We start from the raw sequence: 25,939 nt of genomic DNA on the forward strand, positions 1-25,939 counted from the left end.
TATCATGAACTCAAATTGCAATACATGAAACAATTGAAAATGCAACAACATCATATACTTTTCAAGCAACACATTCATGATATGAATAATCAGTTTATTTGGTCGTACAGAACATACTAACCATAAGATGCTCTGTTTCCTCGACCAACTCCCACACTAAACTCGGGGGTGGTCTTCAGGCCCTCAAGACCTACAGCTGCTGGGGTTCCTGTCTGGACAGTCGAAAATGGACCACTATTATTGTGGTTAAACCCCCTTCCAAAGGGCATATTTCCATTTGTTTCAGCAATAGTGGTTCCCCTGCACATTGCTTTGATGGAGCCACGGCCCCTCCCCCTGCTTCGATCTGGCCTTTTATTCTCTTCTCTACTCATACCATTATCTGTAAAGAAATGAATGTAAAACATACAACTTAATTAACTAATTAACTAGCATTTACAACTCTCTGACCATGAAAATTTTTTTTTTTCTAATTTATATGAACCATCTCAGTCTGTTACCTGGTAGTCCTCTACCAACACCTGTCATAGATAACGAATATGCAAACACTGCTGATGGCTGCTGAAACGACTTATTCTGATTGGATAGATAAGTCTGGGCTGCCGTTTTAGGGAGACGCAGCTTCGACTGCTCATCCTTTAATGGCTGTTCTGTTTCTGTGTTATGTGACAAGTACCTGTTATAAAGTGAATTAATTAAATTTATAACAATATTTTATACTGGTCATTTTTATTTACTCCATATTCAAAGACAAAGGGTACTAATTTCAAAGACAAAGGGTACTAATTTACATGTATGTGTTTTAGAAACTGAAAAAAAAAAGCTGAGGCTTACTGAAATGCTACATTATTTTATATATTTCTCGATATTGATTTATTGCAAAAAGCTTCTTGTTTTAAAATCATATCAACTGCAATTTGAAATGGTTGTCTGAGTGATTCAAATTCAAAGTATCAAGAACTGAATATGTATAGGAACCCTTTTAATTCTATAAAGAACAAATGTCATAAGAAAGCTTAAGACAAAAACAAAATTCACATCATTAATTTCTGTAAGTAAATGTCTGAAATCACATAATATCAATTATATTTTGATGAACATTGATGATGCCATTTCTAAATTTTGTGAGACAGTAATTGAGGACAATTGGTTTCCATTAACAATTAATGCCATATACCTTCTATCTTCTGCAGGAAGGTACATTTGTTTTGAAAACTCTTTCTTCTCTGATTTTGTCAGTCTAAAATATCCATAAACAACAATAAATAAACACACCTCTACATACACAAATACAAATTTATATTTTTAAGTAAAGAATATATTACCCTGGGATAATCATATGGTCTTGACGAGCAAAGAACTGGGGGTCCACCCCAATCCTGGCCACAGAGGGAATCTCTGTAAAACACAATTTATTGTGCATAATAATTGTAAAAACAACTATGCTGCAATATCTCAAGAAATTATAAATCTCATCATTTTTAAAATTGAAGATACCTAACATTAGACCAAAGAGAACATTTTAAACATCTTATATCTAAAAGAAAAGATATCAGTATAAAAATTTATTTTATCATAAGCCTTGTCTTTTTTCAGTATATTCTTTTAAAAACTTTGGACCCCTATTGCAATTTGCAACTGTGAACTTCTAGCATATGAGACATGAGTTTAAATTACATGACAATTTGCTTTTACAAATTGAATGTACCGTATCCAATGTCAACTCAAAACAAACTGGACTGACAACTATTAGGGCCATAATTTCGAAGTACTAACAACTGCTTTTTATTTCAAGTTTTTTTTTGAAACAGAAATTTTTGCTGGAGGTAGATGTGTAGATATACCATCATCCCAGTTTTCCTCGCTGTTAATTACAACATTATCATACACAGGTAGATCTGTACATCCTCTAAACATGGACGCATCTTCTCCATTCCTCTTACTACTCTCTGTCAAAACAATGGACAATGTTCAACATTTTCTCTAATGGGACATTTATTTGCAAATGACAATTTTATGTTCAGTTAGTTTTCAAACACAACAGTAATGTCAAAGTGCAATTTAAATAAAAACTAGTGCTAATTGTAACGGGAACCGTTACAGATGTTCCCCAAACGGCTCCCCAATCCCTTATGATGTTCAATTCCCTACAAGCTTCAATAAATTAGACAATACTTTTGTAATATAGATGGACACTTTATTTTTAAGGTATTTCATTGGAAAACTACTCCGATATAGCCATATGAGCATTAGCCAATTAAATTTCAGCGCATGTGCTTGCACATGTTTTCTACATTTTTCACATTAATTTTCTTATAGTGTCTCATAATACATACATTTGTGTTAAATATTAAAGAATCTCATTGAAAAATAAGAGATGTAACCCTTTAAGTATTAGCCAATCAGAATTCAGCATACGCGCATGCATGGCCTTGCATTCAATTTTGATAGTATCATAATGTAGGAGCTCTATGTGCCTATCCATGTCGTAAATTTCAACCTGTTTTGTTGAAAACCAAGGGAGTTATAGACATTTGAAGTTTCAACCAATCAGATTGCAGCACACTTGCATGCGCGTGTTTTCAAGAAATTTCCTATATAACATGTTGTAGCACTTTATAATATATACTTATATTCTAAATTTCAAAGTGTTTTGTCAAAAAACAGGGAAATTATTGAGATTTTTGTATCAGCCAATCAGAGAAGAGCGCACGTACATGTGCGTGAGTTCAAGCTAATTTGACCATGTTATCTTGTCTAGACTACTAATATATCTTTATATTTTGAGTTTCAAAGCAATTCATCAAGAAATATAAAAGTTACGGCTTCATCAAGTATATCAGTCATTTCACTCATTGCACGCGCGCGCACGTGCATGCATGTGCGCGCAAAATGACCTTCGTTCCGAACACCTACACAACATGCCTATTAACCCTAAAAAGGTTTCATGTCAATCGGATGAGTGGTTCTATGAGAACACTCCTGGACAAAAAAGTACCGAAGAAGAAAGTAGAAAAAAAGAATAATAATAATAATAATAACTAGAGCAAAGCTCGTTGCAAAGCAACGAGTAGGTCTTCCGTCCTGTTTTGACCGGAAGTGACGTCAACAAGAGAAAGGAATGAGTTTAGACGTCTCCAGTGACTTTAAAATTACAATTTTTGCATCAAAACCTGCAAAATAAGCTATTTCTGGCTACTTCCGGTTTGACCGGAAGTGATGTTGAGGGATGATAAATTTGGTTGGACGCTTCTGATTACATAAATTAACTAATAACATGTCGAAAACGGCAAAAATATGCATTTTTTGACTACTTCCGTTTTGGCCGGAAGTGACGTTATTTGACGACTTTCGGCAATCTTATTCACTTCTACTTGTCATTTTAATTTGCTTCTTCGATGTATCACAAATTCTCAATAGTTTTGGAGATATTGAGAAAACACTTTCAGCCCCTGTAGATCCCTTTGATATCAAATGAGAGATCTTGCCATTCTGCACAACTTTTGTTCTATATCTTTTAACAAAATATTTACAAGTAAAGAGATATTCTTGAAAAAATGCTAAAAACTTTTATATTCTCAATAAGACTATTTTTGGAGCATACCAAGCGTCAAAGTGCGACACGTCTGGAAAAAATGAACTACCTAGTACATATTTATGAACATTGCTCTATCATTGTTGAAAATATCAAGTTCCTATTTTAAGTGTTTTTTTAGAAAACGAACTTACAAAGTGACCCTCTAAAAATCTGCTAATCGCAGAAATCTCCGAACCGGAAGTGAGGTCATTAAAATAAAAAAAATGTCTAAGATTTTTTTTATTTTCTACCAGACCTGAAAGTTTCCTGAAAATCAAACAACCCGTTTCCGAGAACTCGCGTGCACAAAATCGGTAGGAAAAAAACAATAATAAAATTATGCCTGGACATGTTTTTTTATTTCTCTGCAAGTGACCTTGAACTTGCCAGAAAGACCTTTGATCAAGGTCATGACACCGCCTCCGTTCATAAGGAATCTCTGTTTCAAGTAAGAGCTTCCAGTGATTTTCTATTACTAAATCATACCATGAAATAGAAATTAATTTTTTTCTGTCAGTATCCTTGAACTTGACGGAATAACCTTGGGTCGGTGTCAAGACAAACCCTCAATCTCAAACAACCTCTGTTTTAAGAAAGAGGTTCTAGTGATTCCCCCTTAGAAATTCATATCCCAGACAGGCATTTTACAACTTTTTCTGCCAGTGACCCTGAATTTGCTGAAATAACCTTATTTTAAGTCATCTAAAACCGGCGGACCATAAGCAATCTTTGTACCAAGTGCGAACATAAAAAATTACAGCCTAGACCGTAATAATACAATTTTCTTTGTCAAAGTCGAAGCAAACCTTTTTGTCACAAGCAATCTCTGTATCAAGAATGAGCTTCCAGTGATTCTCAATTACAAATAAATGGCTCGGACAAAACATTTATTCTTTCTCCACTGACCTTGAATTTGCTGGAATGACCTTGGATCAAGACCATGACACACCCTAGGATCATTGGCAATCTTTGTACCATGTATGAGCTTCCAGTTAATCCAAAAAGTCATAGCCTGGGCAAACTTGGAGGGACAGACGGGCCCTGAGAGATAGGGTACTGATTAAAATTTGAAATTATTTTATATAGTCAATTTTTTTACGATCGACGTTTTGACGCACCCCCCCCCCCCCAAAAAAAATGATTGAAAACTTCGCCTCTGAAGGGAAGCATTTTATCTATTTCCGGGGGGGGGGGGGGGATATACGTTTACTGATGAGAGGAAATTTAATCAACTATCGGTCCTATAAATATGAATGATTGCTTCGTAATATTTGGTTACAATTACATGGGTCGCCCACGTGGCGCAGTGGTTAGAGCGTCTGCTCTAGAGTCGCGAAGTAAGGAGTTGATCCTTAAGTCGCGGGTTCGAATCCCACTGTGGGACATGGAGACCGGTCCTTTGGATGAGACCGTATAAACCGAGGTCCCGTGTCGCAGTAGGTGCTGGCACGAAAAAGATCCCTCACTGCTCAATGGCCGTAAGTGCCGAGTATAGGATAAAATTTGCAGCTTTCCACTGGCAAGTGGTGGCGTCTCCATATGAGTGAAAAATTCTCGAGAGGGACGTTAAACAACATACATACATACATACAATTGGCTTTTATATTTATTTATACACGTAAGTTAATGTCAGCTAAGAACTAAATTAACATCTGCTATAGACAAAACCAATAAATTTTATAAATAGGGTTATCTACATGTACATATATAAATCTCTATTTGTAAGAAACACTTTTTATAAAACAAATTTTCGCCAATGATATATTTGGCACTCTATTTAATTACCATTTTATTCGGATGTCGATCAACACATTTTTTTTTCAAAAACCCCGTAGTGCAAAATAAGCGAAACTGTCCAATGAAGATGTTTAAAAATCCTGATTCCGCAATCGCATCATCTCGGGCGTTTCCGTCAGAGGTCGGAAATACAACCCCGAATGTTTTAACATTACTAGTCTTGTCCCATGATCCCTTGCACTTCGTTATTGGGGTCCCCAATAACGAAGTGCAAGGGATCATGGGACAAGACTATAACATTACCGGATGTTAAAATTTTATACAAGATGGAGTCGCTTCCTATTTATTAAGGATAGACGGAGTTCTTTACATCCATAAAATTAAACTCAATACTCAACAGATAAAATATCTTCCTTCATAGAAGGAAGATCTTTTTTAGTCATTTATTTCAAAGTTTGGGAAAGGGGGGGGGGGGGTCTACGTAATACTTTCGAAGTTTTTTCCGTTAGTTGGAAAGGCCCGAGAAGTTGCGACTGACTTATCTTGGTCTAAAAACATTTTGACAAACCCAAACCACACAGTTTTATTCCGGACACGTGTACAGTAAAATGAAAAAAGTATATTCAATCCAGTTAATTTGAGAAAAAAAATAGTCCGGCATTTTTTCAACCTCGTTCGGTTAATTTATTAATTAATCTTTTTTCCGTGAAGGAGGAAGGCATGGACGAAGGATTAAATCAAAAATATTTCCAGGTGTACAAAAGCACCCGTGCATGGACTTCATTTTAGTACTACATATTGTGATTGAAGTTGAAAATAATCAACAAATAGATTTACAGAATAGAGAGATTATGATTGATATTGTAAATAAAATTAAGAAAATTGGACTATATTTCATACAGGAACTACCTGGTATATATGTACATGAGCAAATGAGTCTCTCTCTCTCTCTCTCTCTCGATCGTATGTTTTAAAACTAACCCAGAAAAGTAATGTACGTAAGTTACAAGTCAATTATTTGAAAGAAAATACTCAATTCTATACGGTAAACGATACAAATAGTTTAATAGTTTATGATACAAAGGCTGCCGATTATGATTTTAATAATTGAAATAAAGTTGTCAAAGTGTATTAAGAATGATATATTTGTGATATTCAGTTGCTGAAGTTCACTGGTCTAAAAAAAAAAAATGGGATGGATGACCAGAGACTCCGGTCCGTCAATAAATTATTTTTTTTTCGGAAAGCTACATGTACAGTTCTGCAGTTAGATACCGGGGTATTCAAGTGATACTAAAATTTTCCCGGTGTGTACCTTTTCCGTCCCAATTGATACTTTAAAAAATATGTTATATGCATTCTGAAGTTTACAGTTCTGGACATACTATATAGGTTTATTGTTATCTACATGTATAGCCCGCTACCGATATTTTATCCCACAACAAAATTATGATGTTAGCATACTATACTTAAAAAAGATAATTTACGGGTTTTGAATTAATTATAAAAACAAAATTCATTGCTTTTTTTCTTAAGGTATTTTTGTGAAACTTTACTATCAACCCTGTAATATAAATAGGCATAGTGCAACACAGAAGTCGCTTATGAAGTTCAGACCTTGGCCACGTGACGGAGTTACCTATCAATATTTAATTCATTTCATTGTTTACTTTTCAAAATAACGAATCATTTTTAAAGTAAGACTGGTCACCCTTATGATTAGGAAGATTCTCTTTAAAAGTTTGAAGTTGGTATAATCATGATAAAAACCTGTGATGAAAAAAAAATGACTGGAAACATTTGTGTTGAAAACATTTACTGTTTCAAAACGCAGAGAAAGCGCAAAGCTTGTGTGTTTAATGGTTATATTAAAGTAACCGCAGATGGGAAATAAATTGTTGGTAACGTTAAAACAATCGAAATATGGAGATAACGATCGAAGGAATGGTTACATGTAATGGTTGCGTAATTGTAAACAAACACAAAAACCTGGCTAGACGTTTTGGATTAAGGCTACATGTATCATGATCAAATTTAAAACAAAGATAAACCAACATAATCTCAAATATTCGATATTAATAATTGTCCATTAATTGTCGTGTTTACAAAATAGACTTAATACGCCGATTTTTATTTTGTTTACGACTGTGGGTCAATGCTTCACACGCGGTGGATTGCTTTAGATCTTCTCGGCCGCGCGTGATCGAGGGATGGGTTACGTAACGGTAAACAGAATAGAATCTGGGGTTCAGATGAATGTAAGAATCACGCAGTTAATGATTGTGAATTATTTGACTCTTTAAATTTTTTTTGGCGTTTATACTGTTTGCTTTCATATTTGAACAAAGAAAAGATACTTGTACTTTTTTCTGTTTCTCTCTCTTTCTCTCTTGGAAGGTTCTTTATTTTAAAACACAATAAAGAGAGAAAGTTGTCACCGAATAATCTGAACAGGAACCAAAGAGCACGTTTAAAGCCTAATTTAAAAAAATTAGGATACAGCGTTGAAAGATATATTATTTATGGCAAGTTTATTTCAGTTATACGCATACAGAGTTCTTCTTCACTAGCCAAATGAAAACGGGTCCTTGTTTACGGGTCTAGCTTTTTTTCCCTACCATACACAAGACTCGAACAAAATAATATTTTCATGAGACAAAGAAGGTATAAAGGGACAACTTTTTATCGACAGCCATATCGAAATATTTTCTCGTTTTTTGAGTTATAAAGCAAAAACTTTCAAGGGCCCTAGATCCCTAATTTAAGGGGCCAGCTCCTTTTTAGTGGTATCAAATAAAAGGTAATTAAATTGTACACAACATTTATTTTACATGTCTTAATAAAATATTTCTTATTTAAAAGATACAAAGGAAAACATGTGTCAATTTTTGCTCTTTCATGCGTCCTAATTTTTGACCCCTATCTAGCGGCAGTTTGAAGGCAGAAATCAAAAAACAAAAACCAATGTTCACAACTTCATTGCTTCTGTTTCCTATATTCAGTAGTATTTATGTTCCAACTTTCGTAGTCTCGGAATATTTGTCTGGAAATTAAAGACCCTAAATTTTCACTTAAAGGGAAATAACTCGAAAGCGGAAGTGGATTTTGGAAAAATATTATATTATTCTGATAGAGTTTTGTAACGTCTATAAACTCTGAAATTTTTATTAAAATCCCTTGAGAAATAAGCAAGATATGAGGCATCAAAGTTAACAAGTAGGAAAAAGAAGATAAAAATTTGGGCAGTAGCGGACGTTGATGTTTGGTATTTCGGGTAAAAATGAACTTCCAAGTACAAATCTACATATGTTACTCTATCATCACTGAAAATCTCACGTTCCTGTGTTAAGTGCTTTTCTTGAAAATGCCCGGACAAACTAACCCTCTAAAATCACCAAATCTCGAAAATCTCCGGACCGGAAGTGACGTCATCAAAATAAAAAAATATATATCTAGAATTTTTAATTCTCTATCAGACCTGAAAGTTTCATGAAAATCGGGCGAGCCGTTTCCGAGAACTCGCGTGCACAAAATCGGTAGGAAAAATAAACAATAATAAAAATAGTGGAAAAGAAACCTAAGAATAACAGTAAGGTCTTCCGCTGAAGTCGGAAGACCTTAACTAGAAACTCATTGCGAGCAATGAGAGGTCTTCCGTTAGATTCTGAAAATAAAAACGGAAATTCAAGCTGAAAAAGTGATAAAAGAAATTCAGACACTCTAGAGAATTAACCCTGGTCGTCAGCGTGAAAATCCAACGTGCTAACCATTAACGAGTCACTTTTTTGCACCACTTCCCGTCACAACCCGAAGAAACAGCGATACAAGATTTTCTCACGATTCAAATAAATTGATGACTGACTATCAGTCCTGAAAGTTTTAGACTTCAGTTGTTTACTGTTGCCGAGCAATATTGTGAGAACAAATTCTAATTTTGAGGACAGCAAAACACGCGACCGAAAGTGAATTTAAAAAAGTCTCTGACTTTTCTCTGGATATCTGCAGTATTTACAATGTATATCAAATCATTTCAAGTACTTTATCGATAATCAATATTTATGAGAAAGTTATATATAAAAATAACGTAGTTTATCTCATAAAACCGGAAGTTGATGTTTTTGTTTCCGGTGGAATCTAACATATTTCAAAACAGCGAAAGAGATGAAATAATGTGATGCAAGTTTTGATTTAAAAAAGAAAAGATAAAATTTTGATTTCTTTGATCACTTCCCGTGACAAGCGGAGTGACGACTGACGCGTTTAACCCAAATGGTTTCGCTTACTCCTCAAGGTCTATCACTCATAAAAGTTTGGTGTTTTAATCTTTCACATGTTTTTGAGATCTCGCTCAGACAACTCATTTTGAGGACAGGAAAACACGCGAGCGGAAGTGAATTTTTGAAAGATATTTGAGGTTACTCTAGACATTTGCAGTCTGAATGACATATTTAAAATTCATTTCAAATACTTTATCTAGAAAAAAAATATTGATGGAAAAGTAAAATACTCAAATTATGTAGTTCTTCTCTTATAACCGGAAGTTGTCGTTTTTGTTTCCGGTGGGACCAACATCTTTCGAATCTGCGAAAAAGATGCAATAAAGTGATGCAATTTTTAATTTAAAAAAAAAAGTTAAACTTTCGATTTCTTTGATCACTTCCTGTGAAGGTCGGAAGTGACGGCTGACGCTCTGAACCCAAATGTTTTTGCCTATATCTTAAGCTCTGTTGCTCATATAAGTTTGGTGTCTTAATCTCTCACCGTTTCTGAGATCTTGCTCAGACAACTTTTCATTTTGAGGACAGGAAATCACGCGACCGGAAGTGAATTTTTCAAAGATATTTGACATTACTCTAGATATTTGCAGTCTAAATAACATATTTAAAATTCATTTCAAATACTTTATCTACAAAGGATATTAATGGGAAAGAAAAATACTCAAATTATGTAGTTTTTCTCTTATAACCGGAAGTTGACGTTTTTGTTTCCGGTGGGACCAACATATTTCGAAACTACAAAAGAGGTGCAATAATGTGATGTAAGTATTGATTTAAAAAAAGAAAGTTGAAATTTTACGATATCTTTGATCACTTCCGTAAACGACCGGAAGTGCCGACGACGAACGAAAATGCGATTCTGCAAATTTGGAAGTCACGTTCTATGCTCTCCAATAAGTCTCCAGTTCATATCTTTAGCCATTCTTGAAAAAAAGGGGCGACAAAATCTCATTTTAAAATCAGGAAATTGCCCGTAACTTGGAACCAAAATGGAATTTTCCAAATTTTTCTTGTGATGAAACAAGTTCATACAATGACCAATTTTTTCTGAAAGTTTCACGGAGAACCAATGAATAGTTTTCGAGAAAACGCCTGCACAAAATTTGGTCAAAAAAATAATAATAATAATAATAAGAATAATAATAATAAGAAACAGTAGAATCACTATAAGGTCTTCCGTGAAGACGGAAGACCTTAATAATAAGAAACAGAGTAAAAACAATATGTTCCCAAACTTCGTTTGGGGAACATAATAAGAGGCCCAAGGACCTAGAATCAGTTGCATAACAGTGTAACTATAACCTACTTCTGAATATGCAAATCGCTGTGCTTTAAGGCACTAAGATGTACCAACTGAAAAGGTCTGATGATTCTTAGCATCTGAAATATCTCGGTATTTTTTTTTTTAAATGATAAACTGTACATTACAGAAAGTAGGTCATTGTGACCTACTATTTGTGTTCCTCTCTATCAGGCCTCAAGAACCATATTTGGTTATGCCAAAGAATATTATAAACTTATAAATATGCAAGTGAAATATCTTTATTCCATCTTCACATGTGGAGAATGTTCGCATATGTCCCTGTGTTTGAAAACTAACTGACTAACTAACACAAGACCTTCCTGACAATTCCTTTTGAATTTCTTTTAACAAATATATTTTTATATATGACATTACATAGTTGTTTTACCATGAGCTAGCATCGGTTCAATCACTGCCTTGTCTGGACAATTTTCTAGATGGAAGCGCAGCTCTGGTTTAGGCATCTCGTGTCTTGCATTGAAAGGACAGGTGGCAAATACACTTCCTTTGTGGTTCTGCAAGAGAGTATATTCATAAGTGTAAAAGTACTTCCTATTGGTCAGTCAAGCAGAGTCAGGACAGAATCTCATCTTAACTGACTCTGGTTTGTTGTTAGACAATACAGCAAGCCATTTTCAGTTTTTTTTAAATTTTGTTTTTGTTTTTTGTTTTTTGTTTTTTTTTTTGGGGGGGGGGGTATAATTACGTGTACTTTGAAATATATAGATGTGTGTTTATCCATATATTTCATGTAAAAAAAAAAAAAATGTTCAATGTTGATAATAATTTTATTTTCTTGAGCATGAGAGTTTACTGGAGTATGACAGAATCAAGAAAGAGGTTTCTGTAGTGCTATTACTGAAGCGTGTAAACTGACCTTTCTGCACTTCATGAGATGATACTGCATCCTTTTGGCTGGAAAGACATGTGATTTGTCATAAGGACAAACTTCATCTTTGTCAGGATCTGGAACTTTGTACTGGGCCATACTGTCCTTGCGCTTGTTGTGATGTCACTAAAGCATAACAACAAACAGGGGATTATAATACAAAACATAAATGTTTCGAAAAAGTATCAATAGGCTTAACAGGTCTAGGTGGCCTCCATTTTTTGGAGGACAGTTTTTATCTTCTGATATTGGAGAAGAATACAGTTTCACCATCTACCAGACCTTTCAAAACAACTTGGCTGTAGACTCTTAGTCAAACAAAGAACAGTAACTTTTGCATTTATTAAAATGACTTATGAACCATAATTATGCTGCTTTCTCAACCAAGAATGATAAAAGGTGTAACTGCAGATAATAAAATGTATATATTGGATATATATATCACAAACTTCAGTGCCTTGCTATTACAATTTATTTTCCCTTGGATTGAAATGTCACACTTTCATTGGTTTAAAGTTAAACATGAATGTGACTGCCGGCTATACAATGTATTTCTTTATCTGACAGGTGAGAATTAATATCCGGCAATACGGCAGAAGTGTTGTGTTTACATTTCAATATTAGAAATAATTTATATTACAGAAAGCACTTTCCATAATGTTTTCTTTTTGAAATTAGATTAGCAACCCCTTTAAGATTTGTAATGTCTGCATCACAAGTGATGTAGTGTCGAGACAAGAGAGGAAAAAATTTAAAATTAATTTTAAAAATGATCATGATTACAAGTTAAAGGTGTTCAAAGATTTTTCATTCAAGATGGTAGACAGACATCTCAGCCCAACGACACCTCGGCCTGTGACGTCTGACACCTCGGCGCCCTGACAGGTCGGCCCAAGATTATTGACAAGTCGGCCCATATAAAAGACAGCTCGGCCCAAGCGAAATTTTATGATAGAAAAAATTAATCCAGTGTCTAAATTGTTATTATTATCGATGTAATTATTCTTTCTGACGGACAAACGATTTTAAAAAAAATTCAAAGGGGGGGTCTATAATAGAAAATTGGTGAACTTCCCTAAGGAAATCAGATCAGCACGTCCTTAACTAACATCTATCTCTTGTGAAAAATCCCCAATATATACACTTAAGTGGAACTATAATATATATATCAATATTCTATCTTAACATTTTGCATTATTTCTCTGACGATCTGAAACATCTGATTTTTGTTTATACTTATGTCAGTATAAATAATCGTATAAAAAAATGGTTTAAGTACGTAAAATAATTGCATTATTGATCTGAACTTCATCGTATGTTTCATCATATTCAATGTTTGATACAGATAGCTAAAAATAAAATTTTAAAAAATCTGGGTTTTAATGCAAGTGGAATTCTTCAGAAATAAATGGATGTAAATGTTCTGAATGACTGTCTCACAATTAACCCTGCTCGTAATTATTCCCTCATTGTCGCCAATATGACAAGCACTGGAGACTCCAAAGAATGTGTCGCGGCATCTTATTTGTTTATCGGTTAGCACTTTTAAATTATAATTGTCTTTTTATTCCTTGATTATCGTCAATCATGCAGCTTGTGGAAGGTCTTTTTATTACTAAAAATAACCTTGATCGTTTACTTTTTTCGGTCAAAATTTTATTGAAGTTGCAGATTGGAAATATATAATACTTCCTAATAAAAGTTTGCTTGGGCCGAGATGTCTTATGTATGGGCCGAGGTGTCTTAAATTTTGGGCCGACCAGTCAAGGCCGAGGTGTCATTGGGCAGAGATGTCAATGGGCCAAGGTGTCGTTGGGCTGAGGTGTCTGACATTCTTCAAGATTACTCAACATGTGTTGGTAAAAGGTGAGATCGATAATTTTGAAGAGTCTAAGTATCATGATGTTCATTTTGGAATGTTAAAATATTGTAATAGCAAGGGCAAAGTAATAAAAGTTCACAATATAAGTCCATTAAAACATTGCTTTGAAAGCTTATGTTATCCTTAAATGGGTTGTGTTTTTTTTTTTTTTCATTTTCTTCTTTTAGTTTAATTGTTCCACTATAAATCTCTTAGTTTAAACACTTTGACAATTTAATTTATAGACGACTAATCTTTTATATGTACATTTCTTCATGCCGTTAAACTCTCTCTCTCTCTCTTTCTCTCTTTTAAAGATTTTTAATGCAGTATTGATATTTTGTTGAACCGAATCTGTTATCGAAATACATTATTCAGAGAGAGTCGGGAGTCTGCAAAACTAGTTTTACCGCCTGCCGACATAAACGTGTGTAATGCAGCTGTAATATACTGTGAAACCATGGGCACTAGAAGTTACTGAAAATCTGTAGTATGTTCATGTTTAAAAAGGCATATATACTATATAGGCTCCATGTGTATTTACATGAACTTCCACGTCCAGGTATGAAACAGACGTCTCTGTATGAAACAAGCGCCTGTGAAGCGTCAAGTCTGCAGAAAACAACAACTAGCCTAATGATTTTGTTGTCTTTAAAAAGTTTTTCTTCCTCTTCAAAATATAAACTAAACATAATATTACATGATGGAAAAAATCTTACCTATATAATTAAGAAGTTCTGTTCAGAACTCATTTCATCACTTCCTAGAACTTTCTCTTCTGTAATAATGGATGCTGTAGAACTAGAGCTAACCGCCACTGTTTCGTACATTTCAAGATCATCAATAAAACAGCATTTAGGCACTCCCCAGCTTAATTAATATTGTTTAATAAATATTTGTATCATGTGTATATATCTAGACTACTACATGTGGTAGATATATATTTTCTTTAACAAGATATATAAAAAGCGTATATATTTATAGTATTTAAAGAAGTTTTCATGAAATTATGATAAAAAAAACTTTGCCGAGGAAAATTTTCCCGGCAAAAATTATTCTGTTATTAAGAAATAAATAACAAGTTTAAAAACTTCAATGGGAATTGAAGTGGGTCGGTCACGTGATCAAATCCTGTGAAGGCCGAAGGCCTTCTCAGAAGATTTGATCACGTACCGACCCACTTCAATTAGAAAATAATGTGGTTTTCATGGGGTTCGAACCCTAGCGATAAAAATCTAGAGTATCATTTTCTTTTGAAATTAACTCGCCTAACCACTACGCTACACAACTCTGGCTGATGAATAATGGCATTTAAATCAGGTTTGTGATATATGTCCCTTAACTAAATGGACTTTAATTATTTCTTGGAAAGATGCGGATGTTGCATTGGCGGATCCAGAGGGGGGGGTTGCGGGGGTTGGAACCCCCCTTTATTTTTGCAGAGAGAGAGAAAGAGAGAGAGATTTCTCAGTGTAATATAGTTAATTTAACGTCTAATATTTTGAATAAAATAAGTAGTTCAATCTCTGCCCTTTCTGCTCGCTAGATAGAGTGTCCCGTATTCCATCCTCCAAGTACCTTCAGAACCTTGGCCCCGACCACCCACAAGTAACATGCAAGATTTCACTTTGATATCATTGGAAGATTCCAGCGACCTTCAGCTATGCCACTGACCATCTTCTGAAGTAACTAACTTTAAACAGTATGAATAAAAAGTCATGAAAGGGAGCATACATAAGAGACTATTATGGTGATATTTTAATCTATAAAGAGAAAGGTGTAAAATGCTCCAGTGGTATACGGGGGAAGTGGGTTCACTTTTTCTGAGAATAATCTTTTGCTGTAGTTTTAATATGCAAGTTTTGATTTGTATGCTCCCCCATTTTGTTGCTGGAAGTTCAAAATACGCAATTCAAGCATTTGAAACCAAAAAAAGTGCCGAAAAGTAAGAGGATCCCCCCCCCTTTACCCCGAAATAGGATGTAAGAATGTGGCGCACAGTTGCTTTTTTTTTTTTTAACTTGTCAACTCTGTTCGGAGGTTGGCCCTTTTGATAAACCATTGCTACGGACTTGAAGTGCCTGTGGCGTAATTCTATGCATGAATGTTGGGGGCACCGACCTGCACCTCCCCTTTCAAAAATTGCTAGATCCGCCCCTGTGTTGTGTCGTGTATTTTTAAGACTTAGTGGGTCTTTGCTCCATGTTTTTGTAAACCAAAAATTGTATATTTTTATGGAAACTTTGAGGATAAACTTTTTAAAAACTGAATGGAGCAAAGATCCAATTAATAATATCGAAAAAATTGTGTTATACATGTAGTATGAAACTAGAAATATGTCCATAGGACATGATACCCCAACAAGGGTATATTAGTTATGCAACATGTAAATTTGTATTAGTGTATGAAGTTAAATGAGAATAGTTGAAGTTTCTTTAAAGTCATATATGGCGTATTTTTAATAAGTTCAGACAAACTTAAATTAAAAAAGATCTTTCTATTTGTTTTATTACTTTATATAAAGATAGGACTTTCCTGTAAATTACACAATATAAACCAATCACATTTAAAAGATATTAGAAATTTAAAACAATAACCGATTTATTTACCGACTCCTCATTTAATTAAAAGACAGTTTAAAATCAATTTAACTATGGAAACATATGAGTTCAAAATCGGTGAAATTTTTAATTTGAACGTAAATAACATAAACATGTTTATATACACTCGATCAGTCTCGTATTTTTATTTTTTAGCTCAGATACGCCATATATATATAGCTTTAGAAATGAAATTGAAATCTAAAAAATTGGATATAGATGATAAATTCTCATCAAATTATGTATAAGTGCATAAGCTAGCATAAAAAATGGTTTCTTTAAAAAAGCAAAATGCAGATGTAAGAAAAGTGAGGTAAAGGTCACAGGAAAGTTCAAGGTCAAAAGTTTTTGTTGAATAGAAATGGCGGATCCAGGAATTTCATAACGGGGGGGGGGGCGCAGTAGAAGGCGGGGGGGGGGGGCTGCATCGAAGCCCCCAGCGGTTCCAGGTGGGGGTCCCCGGAAACTGACGAATTCTAATAAATAAGAGGTGTTTTCCCCTTGATTTTAGGATAATACAAACAAAATTCTAAAAAAATTCAAACGGGGGGGGGGGGGGGGGCGCACGCCCGGCACCGGCGCTGGATCCGCCTTTGAATAGCTCTCACTAATACATATCAATTCTGCCTGTACTGTTGCACAAACTGTGTCCATATACGCAAAATGACAAGCCTGTTAAAGGGAAAATAATGCAGGCTGATCCCTCCATCTTTGTGTTGCTGCAGCCTCCAGCCACACATTGTCTACCTCTGGAATCTACTCTGGGGACAGGGGTCTCCGTCATCCTCAGTTTATACGGAAATATCACAATAATCCAACGAAATATACGCTAAAAACTAATTCTAAATAAAACTACACACTAATACTACAGTCACTATACAACAGAAGTTCACACAGGTCACTACAATTTTAAAGTTACACAGTGAGTCAAAATCACGTGTTCCTTTTAAGATATCTAGCTGTATCATAAAGATTTATGAAAAGTGCGAGTATAGCGAAGATATGACAACTAAACTGCTCTGTAAAGCAAGAAAAGACTGCACAATACAAGTGCTGGAAAAACAAAGGTAACGTATCTACCGTTTCGTTGTTATCGTACATGTCAAGGTCACGCCACTTTTATTTTTAGCGTAAACTTGTATCACTTGGAGCATGCAAAGGTGAGAAATATGTTCTAATAATCTTTTTTGAATATTGTATCGAAATTCTTGGTCTTGGTCTTTAATTGAGACCATGGTAACGTCTTCAACTTTTCTGCGTGTACAATAAGGAGGAAGAAGTACAGCAATGTTTTTGTCTTGGGCCATACAAAATTTTTTCTTCATAAAAGTAGATTTTTTAGGTTCTGAAACCTGTAATTTTCTGAAACCTAATACTATCCGGAATTGCACGGATCATGCAAAAATTCTATGTTCGTCAATTTTCCCGTTTGTGCGTCTCGGTGTCGCTTTAAATAAAGCTCTTAAAACGTCCTCGTAAATTCACACTTTCCTTTGTTTTCAAAATAGCCGGTCCATGTAGTGACGTCACACTGAAACAAAGGCCAAAACCGCGATTCAGAAAACCGCTCAGGTGTGAATTTGGGTTTTCCCCTAATATCTCTGTTAATCGTGCATCGATTTCGATGCTTTTTTTTCTTCATTTGGATGGTTTCTTATAAAACTGACCTAAACACAAGTTTAAGAAGTGAGGTCAAGGTCAAAGGAAAAATCAAGGTCAAAAAATGTTGATGCAATCGAATAGCTTACTTCAGTGTGTATCTTCAATGGTTTCTTCAAAACTGAGCTAAACGCTCATTTTTAAGAAAAGTAAGGTCAAGGTCATAGGAAAGGTCAAGGTCAAAAAATGTTGATGCAGTCGAAAAGCTAACTTTAGTATGTATCAGCAAGCATACGAAGTTTGATAACACTATCTTGAATATTTCTTTAAAACTGAGATAAACACTAATTTATAAATAGTGAGGTCAGGGTCACAGGAAAGGTCAATGTCAAAAAATGTTCATGCAGTTGAATACATGTAGCTCTCATAAATATGTATCAGCATATTAAGTTTGATAAAAATATCTTGAATTGTTTCGTTGAAACTGAGCTAAATGCAAAGTGCCACGGACAGAACGAAGGACATGACAAACTCTTTATGTCCCAGCCATACTCATGGCAGGCATAAAAATGATCATTTTTGTCCTCTTTAGTGTGTATCTACTTCATAGGCAAATAATTTCAATCTTTGTAAGAATTTTGCAAATTGTGGAGATTTAAGATAAAGTATACTTTAATGTTGGATGAATTATCAAGGACAATTTTGTTATAATTGAGATTTAATTTTTCACCTTCGTTTGTCGCAGTATATGCATTTCGCTCGCCTTGTTCGCCCATCTTCTTTGAAATCTGTTTCATTCTTAAATATACAAGCTACATTCCAGGCCTCACCATTAGGCTAGGAAGAGATTCCTTAGACTTAGATCATTATCAGTTTACAGGCCCGTAGGATTGGGGGGGGGGGTTCCCAAATTATTTTGCAAGTATATATACTCTCTTGTTCTGCAGAAGTATTTAGCCATCAAACTTTTTACATACAAGTTACAACTGAGAACTAAATTTATTGTGATCAGACAGTATTAATTTATCTCAAGACAGTCGTGGAGGTTCAAGAAGTATATGGTATATCTTGAATGATGGGACTTGAGGGGACTACCATTTAATTCTGAAAGGGGATGGGGGGTTTTGAGCATTTTTTTACTGTAAGGTTATTTGGTCCATGTATTCTTGTGTTAAATTTTGATCGCCCAGTGGCCATACCCTACCCTCCTGGGTCATAATTTGATCAAATTTGAATCTACACTACTTGAGGATGCTTCCATATAAATGTGACTAATCATGACTTTGATGTTCTTGAGCAAAAGAATTTTAAAGATTTTTCCTATGTAAAACTCTGATCATCCATAGCGCCCCCCCCCCTCCCCCCCCCCCCCCCCCCCCCCCCCACGGGGTCATGATTTGAACAAACTTGAATCTGCTTTACAAACTTTAATCCAATTTACATTGAGAGGTGGGACTTACATATTTATGTTCACATATACTGCATCTCACATCCTTTCATAGAATATCAAGACCCGTGTATTTGACCCCTGACCTTCCTCTGAGCAAATATCCATTTTCCTATTTCACCATGAGGGTAAGTATAAATTTATATTACTATCTGTAAAGTCAAAATGTTCTTGGAACATTTTAGTTTCCTCATTTCAAAGTAACTCTCCCTGTTTCTGTCATTTTTTTAGAGACTAGAAAAAAAGAACAAGCAACATCTAAATTCCTTTATGTTAAACAAAACTGGAGTGATAAAATATACATGAGCACTGTAAAATACATTGTAGTATATAAAACCATCCTGGTTAAGTGTAAAATGTTTACTTCCAAAACAATTTTATTACCATCACCAGTATGTCATGTTTATAATGGGCATCAATCTGACAAAATACAACTGTATTGTCTACATATTTTGACATTGCGATACGGAAATTTAGTACACAGATCTAATTTGTATCGGCATCAAATGCAATACAGTTTAAATGTCTATATTTTTGATGACACTGCGACAATAGAGTTGCATGTAAGTACACTGTCAAATCTCATTGTGTATCTTCAAAGATTTGTCCAACAAAAAATTTAGCTACTTTTAGATTTGACTTTGGATCAAAGCATTTTCAAAGTAGTGAGTGAAAGTAAAGTACTCTGTTTTGTGGCCTCAAAAATATGGGCTTGACAAAATTTTTTGCACAACTGTCAAAATCACCTAACATCTGAAATTCCATATATGGCAAAGGTCATAATCCATTTCTACACAAACAAGACTATCGTGTGAAGTATGGTGCTAAATGGACATAGCACAAGTAATGACAAGCTAGATAAATTCTGCAAATAAACAAATGACTGAATGACAAAAGAAATCATATCTGCTCCTACATTACGTTTATATAATAATATCTAAACAGCTTCAGACAAACCTCAGACATTAATATACTGATATTACATTACCATCTAACATGCAGAGCAAATGCTTTGAGTATTGAAATAAAACTCCCCTTTAAAACAACTCATATAAAAGGGTATAAAATAAAAGATGCAAAGTTCCTGCAAAACATCTGAGTGATTGCTATCTATATACAGTACAATCCTTTCCTTCCTGTTGATCATTTATCCATTTACTTGTTTAACCTGGCATTCTCCTGTAGGTTATCTCTCTCCACTGTTAGACTCTCCTTCATATTTACCTTTGCAGTCTGCAAAAATGTTTAAAATCAACATGAACAAACTTAAGCAATAACCAAACTTTTTTTAAACATGTATACATACATTGTCATGTACAATTACATGTACATGCGTTGAAACAACAATCAAAATACATGTATAAACCGATGTCAGGCTGTGGCCTTGTAGCATGTTTATCAAGATGTTCATATGTACTCATCTATTTTAATTCAAAGTTATAAGATGTGCTGATTTATAAATAGCAGATTGGTGCAAGTCTAGAACGGGAAATACATACTTCAAAATGGTATTGTACTGCTAACTAGATGATAAACACCTTGTAAAAAGTGACCAGACAAATGTTTAAAATTCATAATTGTACAGCAAAGTAAAAATACCTACATTACATAAAGATTGCAATGTAAGAGTTGATCTATTCCAATGACTATATGGATATCAAAGAAATTTTATCCCCTAATCAGGTGGTACTTAAACATAACTAACATATCCCATCATAGATCATCCTTAGACAGAGGGGTACATAACCACAGCTAACATATCCCAATAATATCTCCTCCTTAGACAGGAGGATACATAACCACAGCTAACATATCCCAATAATATCTCCTCCTTAGACAGGAGGCGGGATACATAACCACAGCTAACATATCCCAATAATATCTCCTCCTTAGACAAGAGGATACATAACCACAGCTAACATATCCCAATAATATCTCCTCCTTAGACAGAAGGCGGGATACATAACCATAGCTGACATATCCCAATAATATCTCCTCCTTAGACAGAAGGCGGGATACATAACCATAGCTGACATATCCCAATAATATCTCCTCCTTAGACAGGAGGCGGGATACATAACCACAGCTTACATAAACATTCAGTTGCCCGCGTGGCGCAGTGGTTAGAGCGTCTGCTCTACAGTCGCGAAGTAAGGAGTTGATCCTTATGTCTCGGGTTCGAATCCCACTGTGGGATGTGGAGACCGGTTCTTCAGATGAGAACGTATAAACCGAGGTCCCGTGTCGCAGTAGGTGCTGGCACAAAAAAGATCCCTCACTGCTCAATGGCCATAAGTGCCGGAGTATAGGACAAAATTTGTAGCTCTCCACCGGCAAGTGGTGGCATCTCCATATGAGTGAAAAATTCTCGAGAGGGAAGTTAAACAACATACAATCAATCATAAACATTCATACCTCCTCCTTGGTCAAATTGTACCCTTCTTCCAGTTTCTCCTCTAGAAGCTCAATTTGCCTCAATTTCTTCTCGATTTTTTTCAGCTTTTTGTCCAAATCTTCCACCAACTGAGAGCCTTCAGATTCCAAGTCTGAATCTTTTTCCTGCGCTGCTCAAAAACAAATTGATTAAACTGAACTTTTTAAGACATTAAAAAAAACTCAGAATTGTAAAACATTAAACCATTATATCTCAAAGGTATTATTGTATATAAAGTGCATATTTCTGAGGGTAAGAGCTGAAATTGACACTCCCAACCCAACAGAAAACAGTTGTCACTTGACGCGTCAGCGGAGGTTGACAATGGTTGTCCGAGAGGTGTCAATTTCAATTGATACCCTCAAAAACATACACTATTTATTCACTGTCATTGATATATGATGTTCAACAAAAAAAATTAGAGATTAAGTTAAGTTCACATTCTGAACAGATTTCAAACTCCCCACTTTGGTTTTTCTCAATAAGATGGCTTCTAAAAAGATTCACCGACCTCTTTAATGTTTGTTTTATACTAAGAATGCCCTTTATCATTTTACATTTCATTATTGTTGCACTCAATTGACATCAATTTATTCGGTTTCTTCAAACACACAACTGATGTTTTGTGAATCTACAGCGAATTGTACATGCATAAATTACACAAGTGACACTGTTGTTGTGGTACCCATTGCCAAGTATGTTGCTAATGCTGAGGGTAACATTATGAATTGTTAAACAACATTTAAACCAATCAGATTTTAGTAAGTATTGAGTAACGTGAAAGTATAACAATATTTAAAGTTATTTCTTACCATTATTTTTTTGTTGGGGCACTGTAGGAACCACAAAGGAAGGTGGTGAAATTGTCCCTATAAACAAAAAAAGATTGTATGTAAATATACATTTTAAAATTAGCACACTAAAAATTAAACACAATCTTTCTCATCACCAGATAAGCATTTTCATTAACTACATGTAGTGAATTCAAAGACATTCTTCTTTTCTTTGTATGCATTGTTTTAATAAAAAATTAATGTATTCTTGAATTATAGGGCAAAGAGCTATGTTCACTTTATGCATAAAATGGCCCTGTAGATATACCAATTTATTGACTAACACCTTATGTTCCATTTTAAACATCAAGATAAAGTAGAGACTTAGGGTTTTCATTTCCTATTAAAATTTTTCTCCTTAAAGTCCAGGTCTTGGAAAACAAGCTTTATGGAATTGCAATGTTCTTGAATTTTAAGGAAAACAGGTATATTGAAGTACTTTCTGAGAAGAAAAATAATATGAGCGCACCCTCTGATCTAAAAAATAAAACATGTTTTGTAATCCTCAGAAACGGTTCTATCAGTAAATAATTGCATATTTTAGATCAGAGATAGCGCTCATTATTAAATATCAAAAAATAGCTTTAAAAATTGGCTGTTTTTGTTGAATTTTTCAGGATATGAGGAAAATACGCATTTCATGACGTCAAAATGCATTGACTAGCCAGAAAATTACGTCATTTTTGGTAGATTCGCAATCGCCAAATGTGTTATTAGAAATGAGATTTCATGAACTGTCAACTAAACCTAAGCAGTTTCAGTTTTTCAGAAATTCACAGGGCCAAAAAAGGCCCTAAGTGAGCCTTGTTCTTTCTGGGGCCAAATTTATGGTCTTATTGCACACTTGAGGGATATTTTTCAAGAAATATGGGGAATATAGGCTTTTCTGTTGTGTTATTTATTACAAGATATTCATCGATCAAGCACTTGGTAATAATTTATTGAATTGGTATGATGAGACATATTTCCATGCTTTAATAATAATAATAACTAGATGAGATCTCGTTGCGAGCAACGAGTAGGTCTTCCGTCCGATTTTTCGATGAGATGAGATGTGATTTTTATTAAGTTTTCGTTAAATGATAATGATATAAAGATTTCCCTCCTTAGATTTCATTCTTTGGATTTATATAACGAATTAGATAGATTACATGATCAGTACGTACTGGTCCCTGCTGACAAAGCAGGTAACAACATTGTCTTTGTTTGCAAGGCTCATTATATTAAATGTATTTTAGAGGAACTTGGATTTAATTCTACAAGTGGTAATCCAACTTATACTCATAGTTCCCTTTCTAAGGAAGATATTCTTCAAAATCATATGTCAGTTTTGAATATTTTTAATATTCCAAACAACCAAAATGAATTTGAATTACCATATTTATATTGGATTCCGAAACTTCATAAAAATCCTTACAAACAAAGATACATATTGGGTTCCAGTAAATGTTCAACCAAGCCTCTATCTTTACTCCTCACTAAGATATTAACAGTGGTGAAGGAGAAACTTCAAGAGTACTGTGCAACAATATATTCGAGAAGTGGTGTAAATCAGATGTGGATACTTAAAAATTCCAAGGAACTTTTGGAAAATTTGAAATCACAAGATTTTACCAAAATCAACAGCTTAAAAACTTACGACTTTTCAACTTTGTACACAACCATTCCCCACGATAAATTAAAGTCCAGGCTTTTTGATATCATTGACAGCTGCTTTTTCAATAAAAATGGAACTCGTAAATATACTTACCTTGTCATTGGTCATTTGCAAAATTATTTTGTTAAAAAACATTCTGATTGTTCACACAAGTACTCTGAAATTGACATTAAAAAGATGCTTGAGTTTCTGATTGACAATATCTATGTGGTTTTTGGAGACCAGGTCTTCCAACAATCTATTGGAATTCCCATGGGTACCAATTGCGCCCCGTTATTAGCAGACCTTTTTTTGTATTCATATGAAGCAGAATTTGTTCAAAATCTTGTACGTGAAAAGAAGAAAACACTTGCTGTGGCCTTCAACTCGACATTTAGATATATCGACAACGTATTGTCAATTAACAATGGCTATTTCCATTCTTATGTCGATACGATATATCCTTGTGAACTTGAGATAAAAGATACCACAGAGTCTGACACATCTGTTTCATATTTGGATATTTTACTTGAAAAAGACGTTAATGGTAATCTAACAACCAAGCTTTATGATAAACGTGATGACTTTAACTTTTCAATCGTCAACTTCCCTTACTTATGCAGCAATATACCTTCATCACCTGCATACGGGGTATATATCTCTCAGTTGATTCGATACGCAAGAGCATGCTCTACGTATGTACAATTTCTAAAACAAAGTAAATTATTGACAAATAAGTTGATGAAACAAGAATATCAGCTGTCTCGTTTAAAGTCATCATTTCGTAAGTTCTATGGTCGATACAATGACCTTGTCAGCAAATACAATTTATCATTGAGTCAAATGCTGACTGACGTTTTTCATACTAATTGTTAGGCCATTATTTACACACTGAATTGTCAACGGATTTTTCCGTTATTTCCCGATCATGACAAGGAGCACACAGCGGGTGTGACCGGTTGGCAGGGAATGCTCACTCCTTCATGGCATCTGATCCCACCTCTGATGTTTGAAAGTCCGTGTTTGCTCTGCTCCTATTTTGTATTGATTAATGGACTTTTGAGATTGAATACTGTTCGTTATCTCCATATATTTCATAACATAATCTTGAACATCTTTCGTTCAATTTTGCTACTCAAAATGTTTCCCCTTTCCAAGATATGAATCGTAAAAGATTTAGCATTCTGGCCCGTTTTGGCTCCTAATTACACAATAGAGAATCAAAATTTTACAACATATTGTTGCATATTGTTTCGTTAAGAATTTTTGCTTCAGTAATTTATAACAAATTCTTGGTCATTTGAGAGTTACATATTAGTCTTTTGGCCCCTCTGATCCCCTAATTTGAAGGGTCAGCCCCTTTTTCTTGATATCAATTGAAAAGACTTGTGATTTTAAACATTTTTTGCTCAACAACTATTCAGAAGTTTCTTGTCATTTTCGAGATATGTAGAATAGAAATATTTAGGGGACAACCCTTCAAGTCCTTAATGGGGCCGTTTTGCAAAAATTGATAGGATGCATACTGTTCAGAACATTATTCTGAACATCTTTTGTTCAATATTGCTTATTAAGATATCTCCCCTTGTTGAGATATGAAGCGTCAGAGATTTTGCATTCTGGCCCCTTTTGGCCCCTTATTACGCAACATATGATCTTAATTTTATAATATATAGTGGCAAATCTTTAAGTTAAACATTATTGCTTCAGTAACTGATAACAAAATATTGATAGTTAAAAAGCTAT

The 25,939-nt window shown here is 34.5% G+C and overlaps 2 protein-coding genes across 2 annotated transcripts in view; both read right to left on the minus strand.

The window, feature by feature from the left end:
* The window catches only part of LOC133187050 (uncharacterized), a 33,473-nt gene extending 21,567 nt beyond the window's left edge, over positions 1–11,906 (minus strand). Inside the window, exons 1-7 of the mRNA XM_061322421.1 lie at positions 11,772–11,906; positions 11,283–11,409; positions 1,845–1,949; positions 1,326–1,398; positions 1,178–1,240; positions 501–676; positions 122–382 (exon numbers count right to left, since the gene is read on the minus strand). Of these exons, the coding sequence (XP_061178405.1) occupies positions 122–382; positions 501–676; positions 1,178–1,240; positions 1,326–1,398; positions 1,845–1,949; positions 11,283–11,409; positions 11,772–11,882 (916 nt within the window). The 5' untranslated portion in view covers positions 11,883–11,906. The remainder of the gene's footprint in view (positions 1–121; positions 383–500; positions 677–1,177; positions 1,241–1,325; positions 1,399–1,844; positions 1,950–11,282; positions 11,410–11,771) is intronic.
* Positions 11,907–19,542: 7,636 nt separating this feature from the next.
* Positions 19,543–25,939, minus strand: part of LOC133186697 (uncharacterized) — a 35,468-nt gene continuing 29,071 nt past the window's right edge. The window contains exons 9-11 of the mRNA XM_061321951.1: positions 22,537–22,593; positions 21,706–21,854; positions 19,543–20,523 (exon numbers count right to left, since the gene is read on the minus strand). Of these exons, the coding sequence (XP_061177935.1) occupies positions 20,446–20,523; positions 21,706–21,854; positions 22,537–22,593 (284 nt within the window). The 3' untranslated portion in view covers positions 19,543–20,445. The remainder of the gene's footprint in view (positions 20,524–21,705; positions 21,855–22,536; positions 22,594–25,939) is intronic.

This window comes from Saccostrea echinata, unplaced genomic scaffold (assembly GCF_033153115.1).
Source record: "Saccostrea echinata isolate AGI-Se365-2 ecotype Australia unplaced genomic scaffold, CSIRO_AGI_Sech_v1 ptg000014l, whole genome shotgun sequence".
Taxonomy (NCBI): domain Eukaryota; kingdom Metazoa; phylum Mollusca; class Bivalvia; order Ostreida; family Ostreidae; genus Saccostrea; species Saccostrea echinata.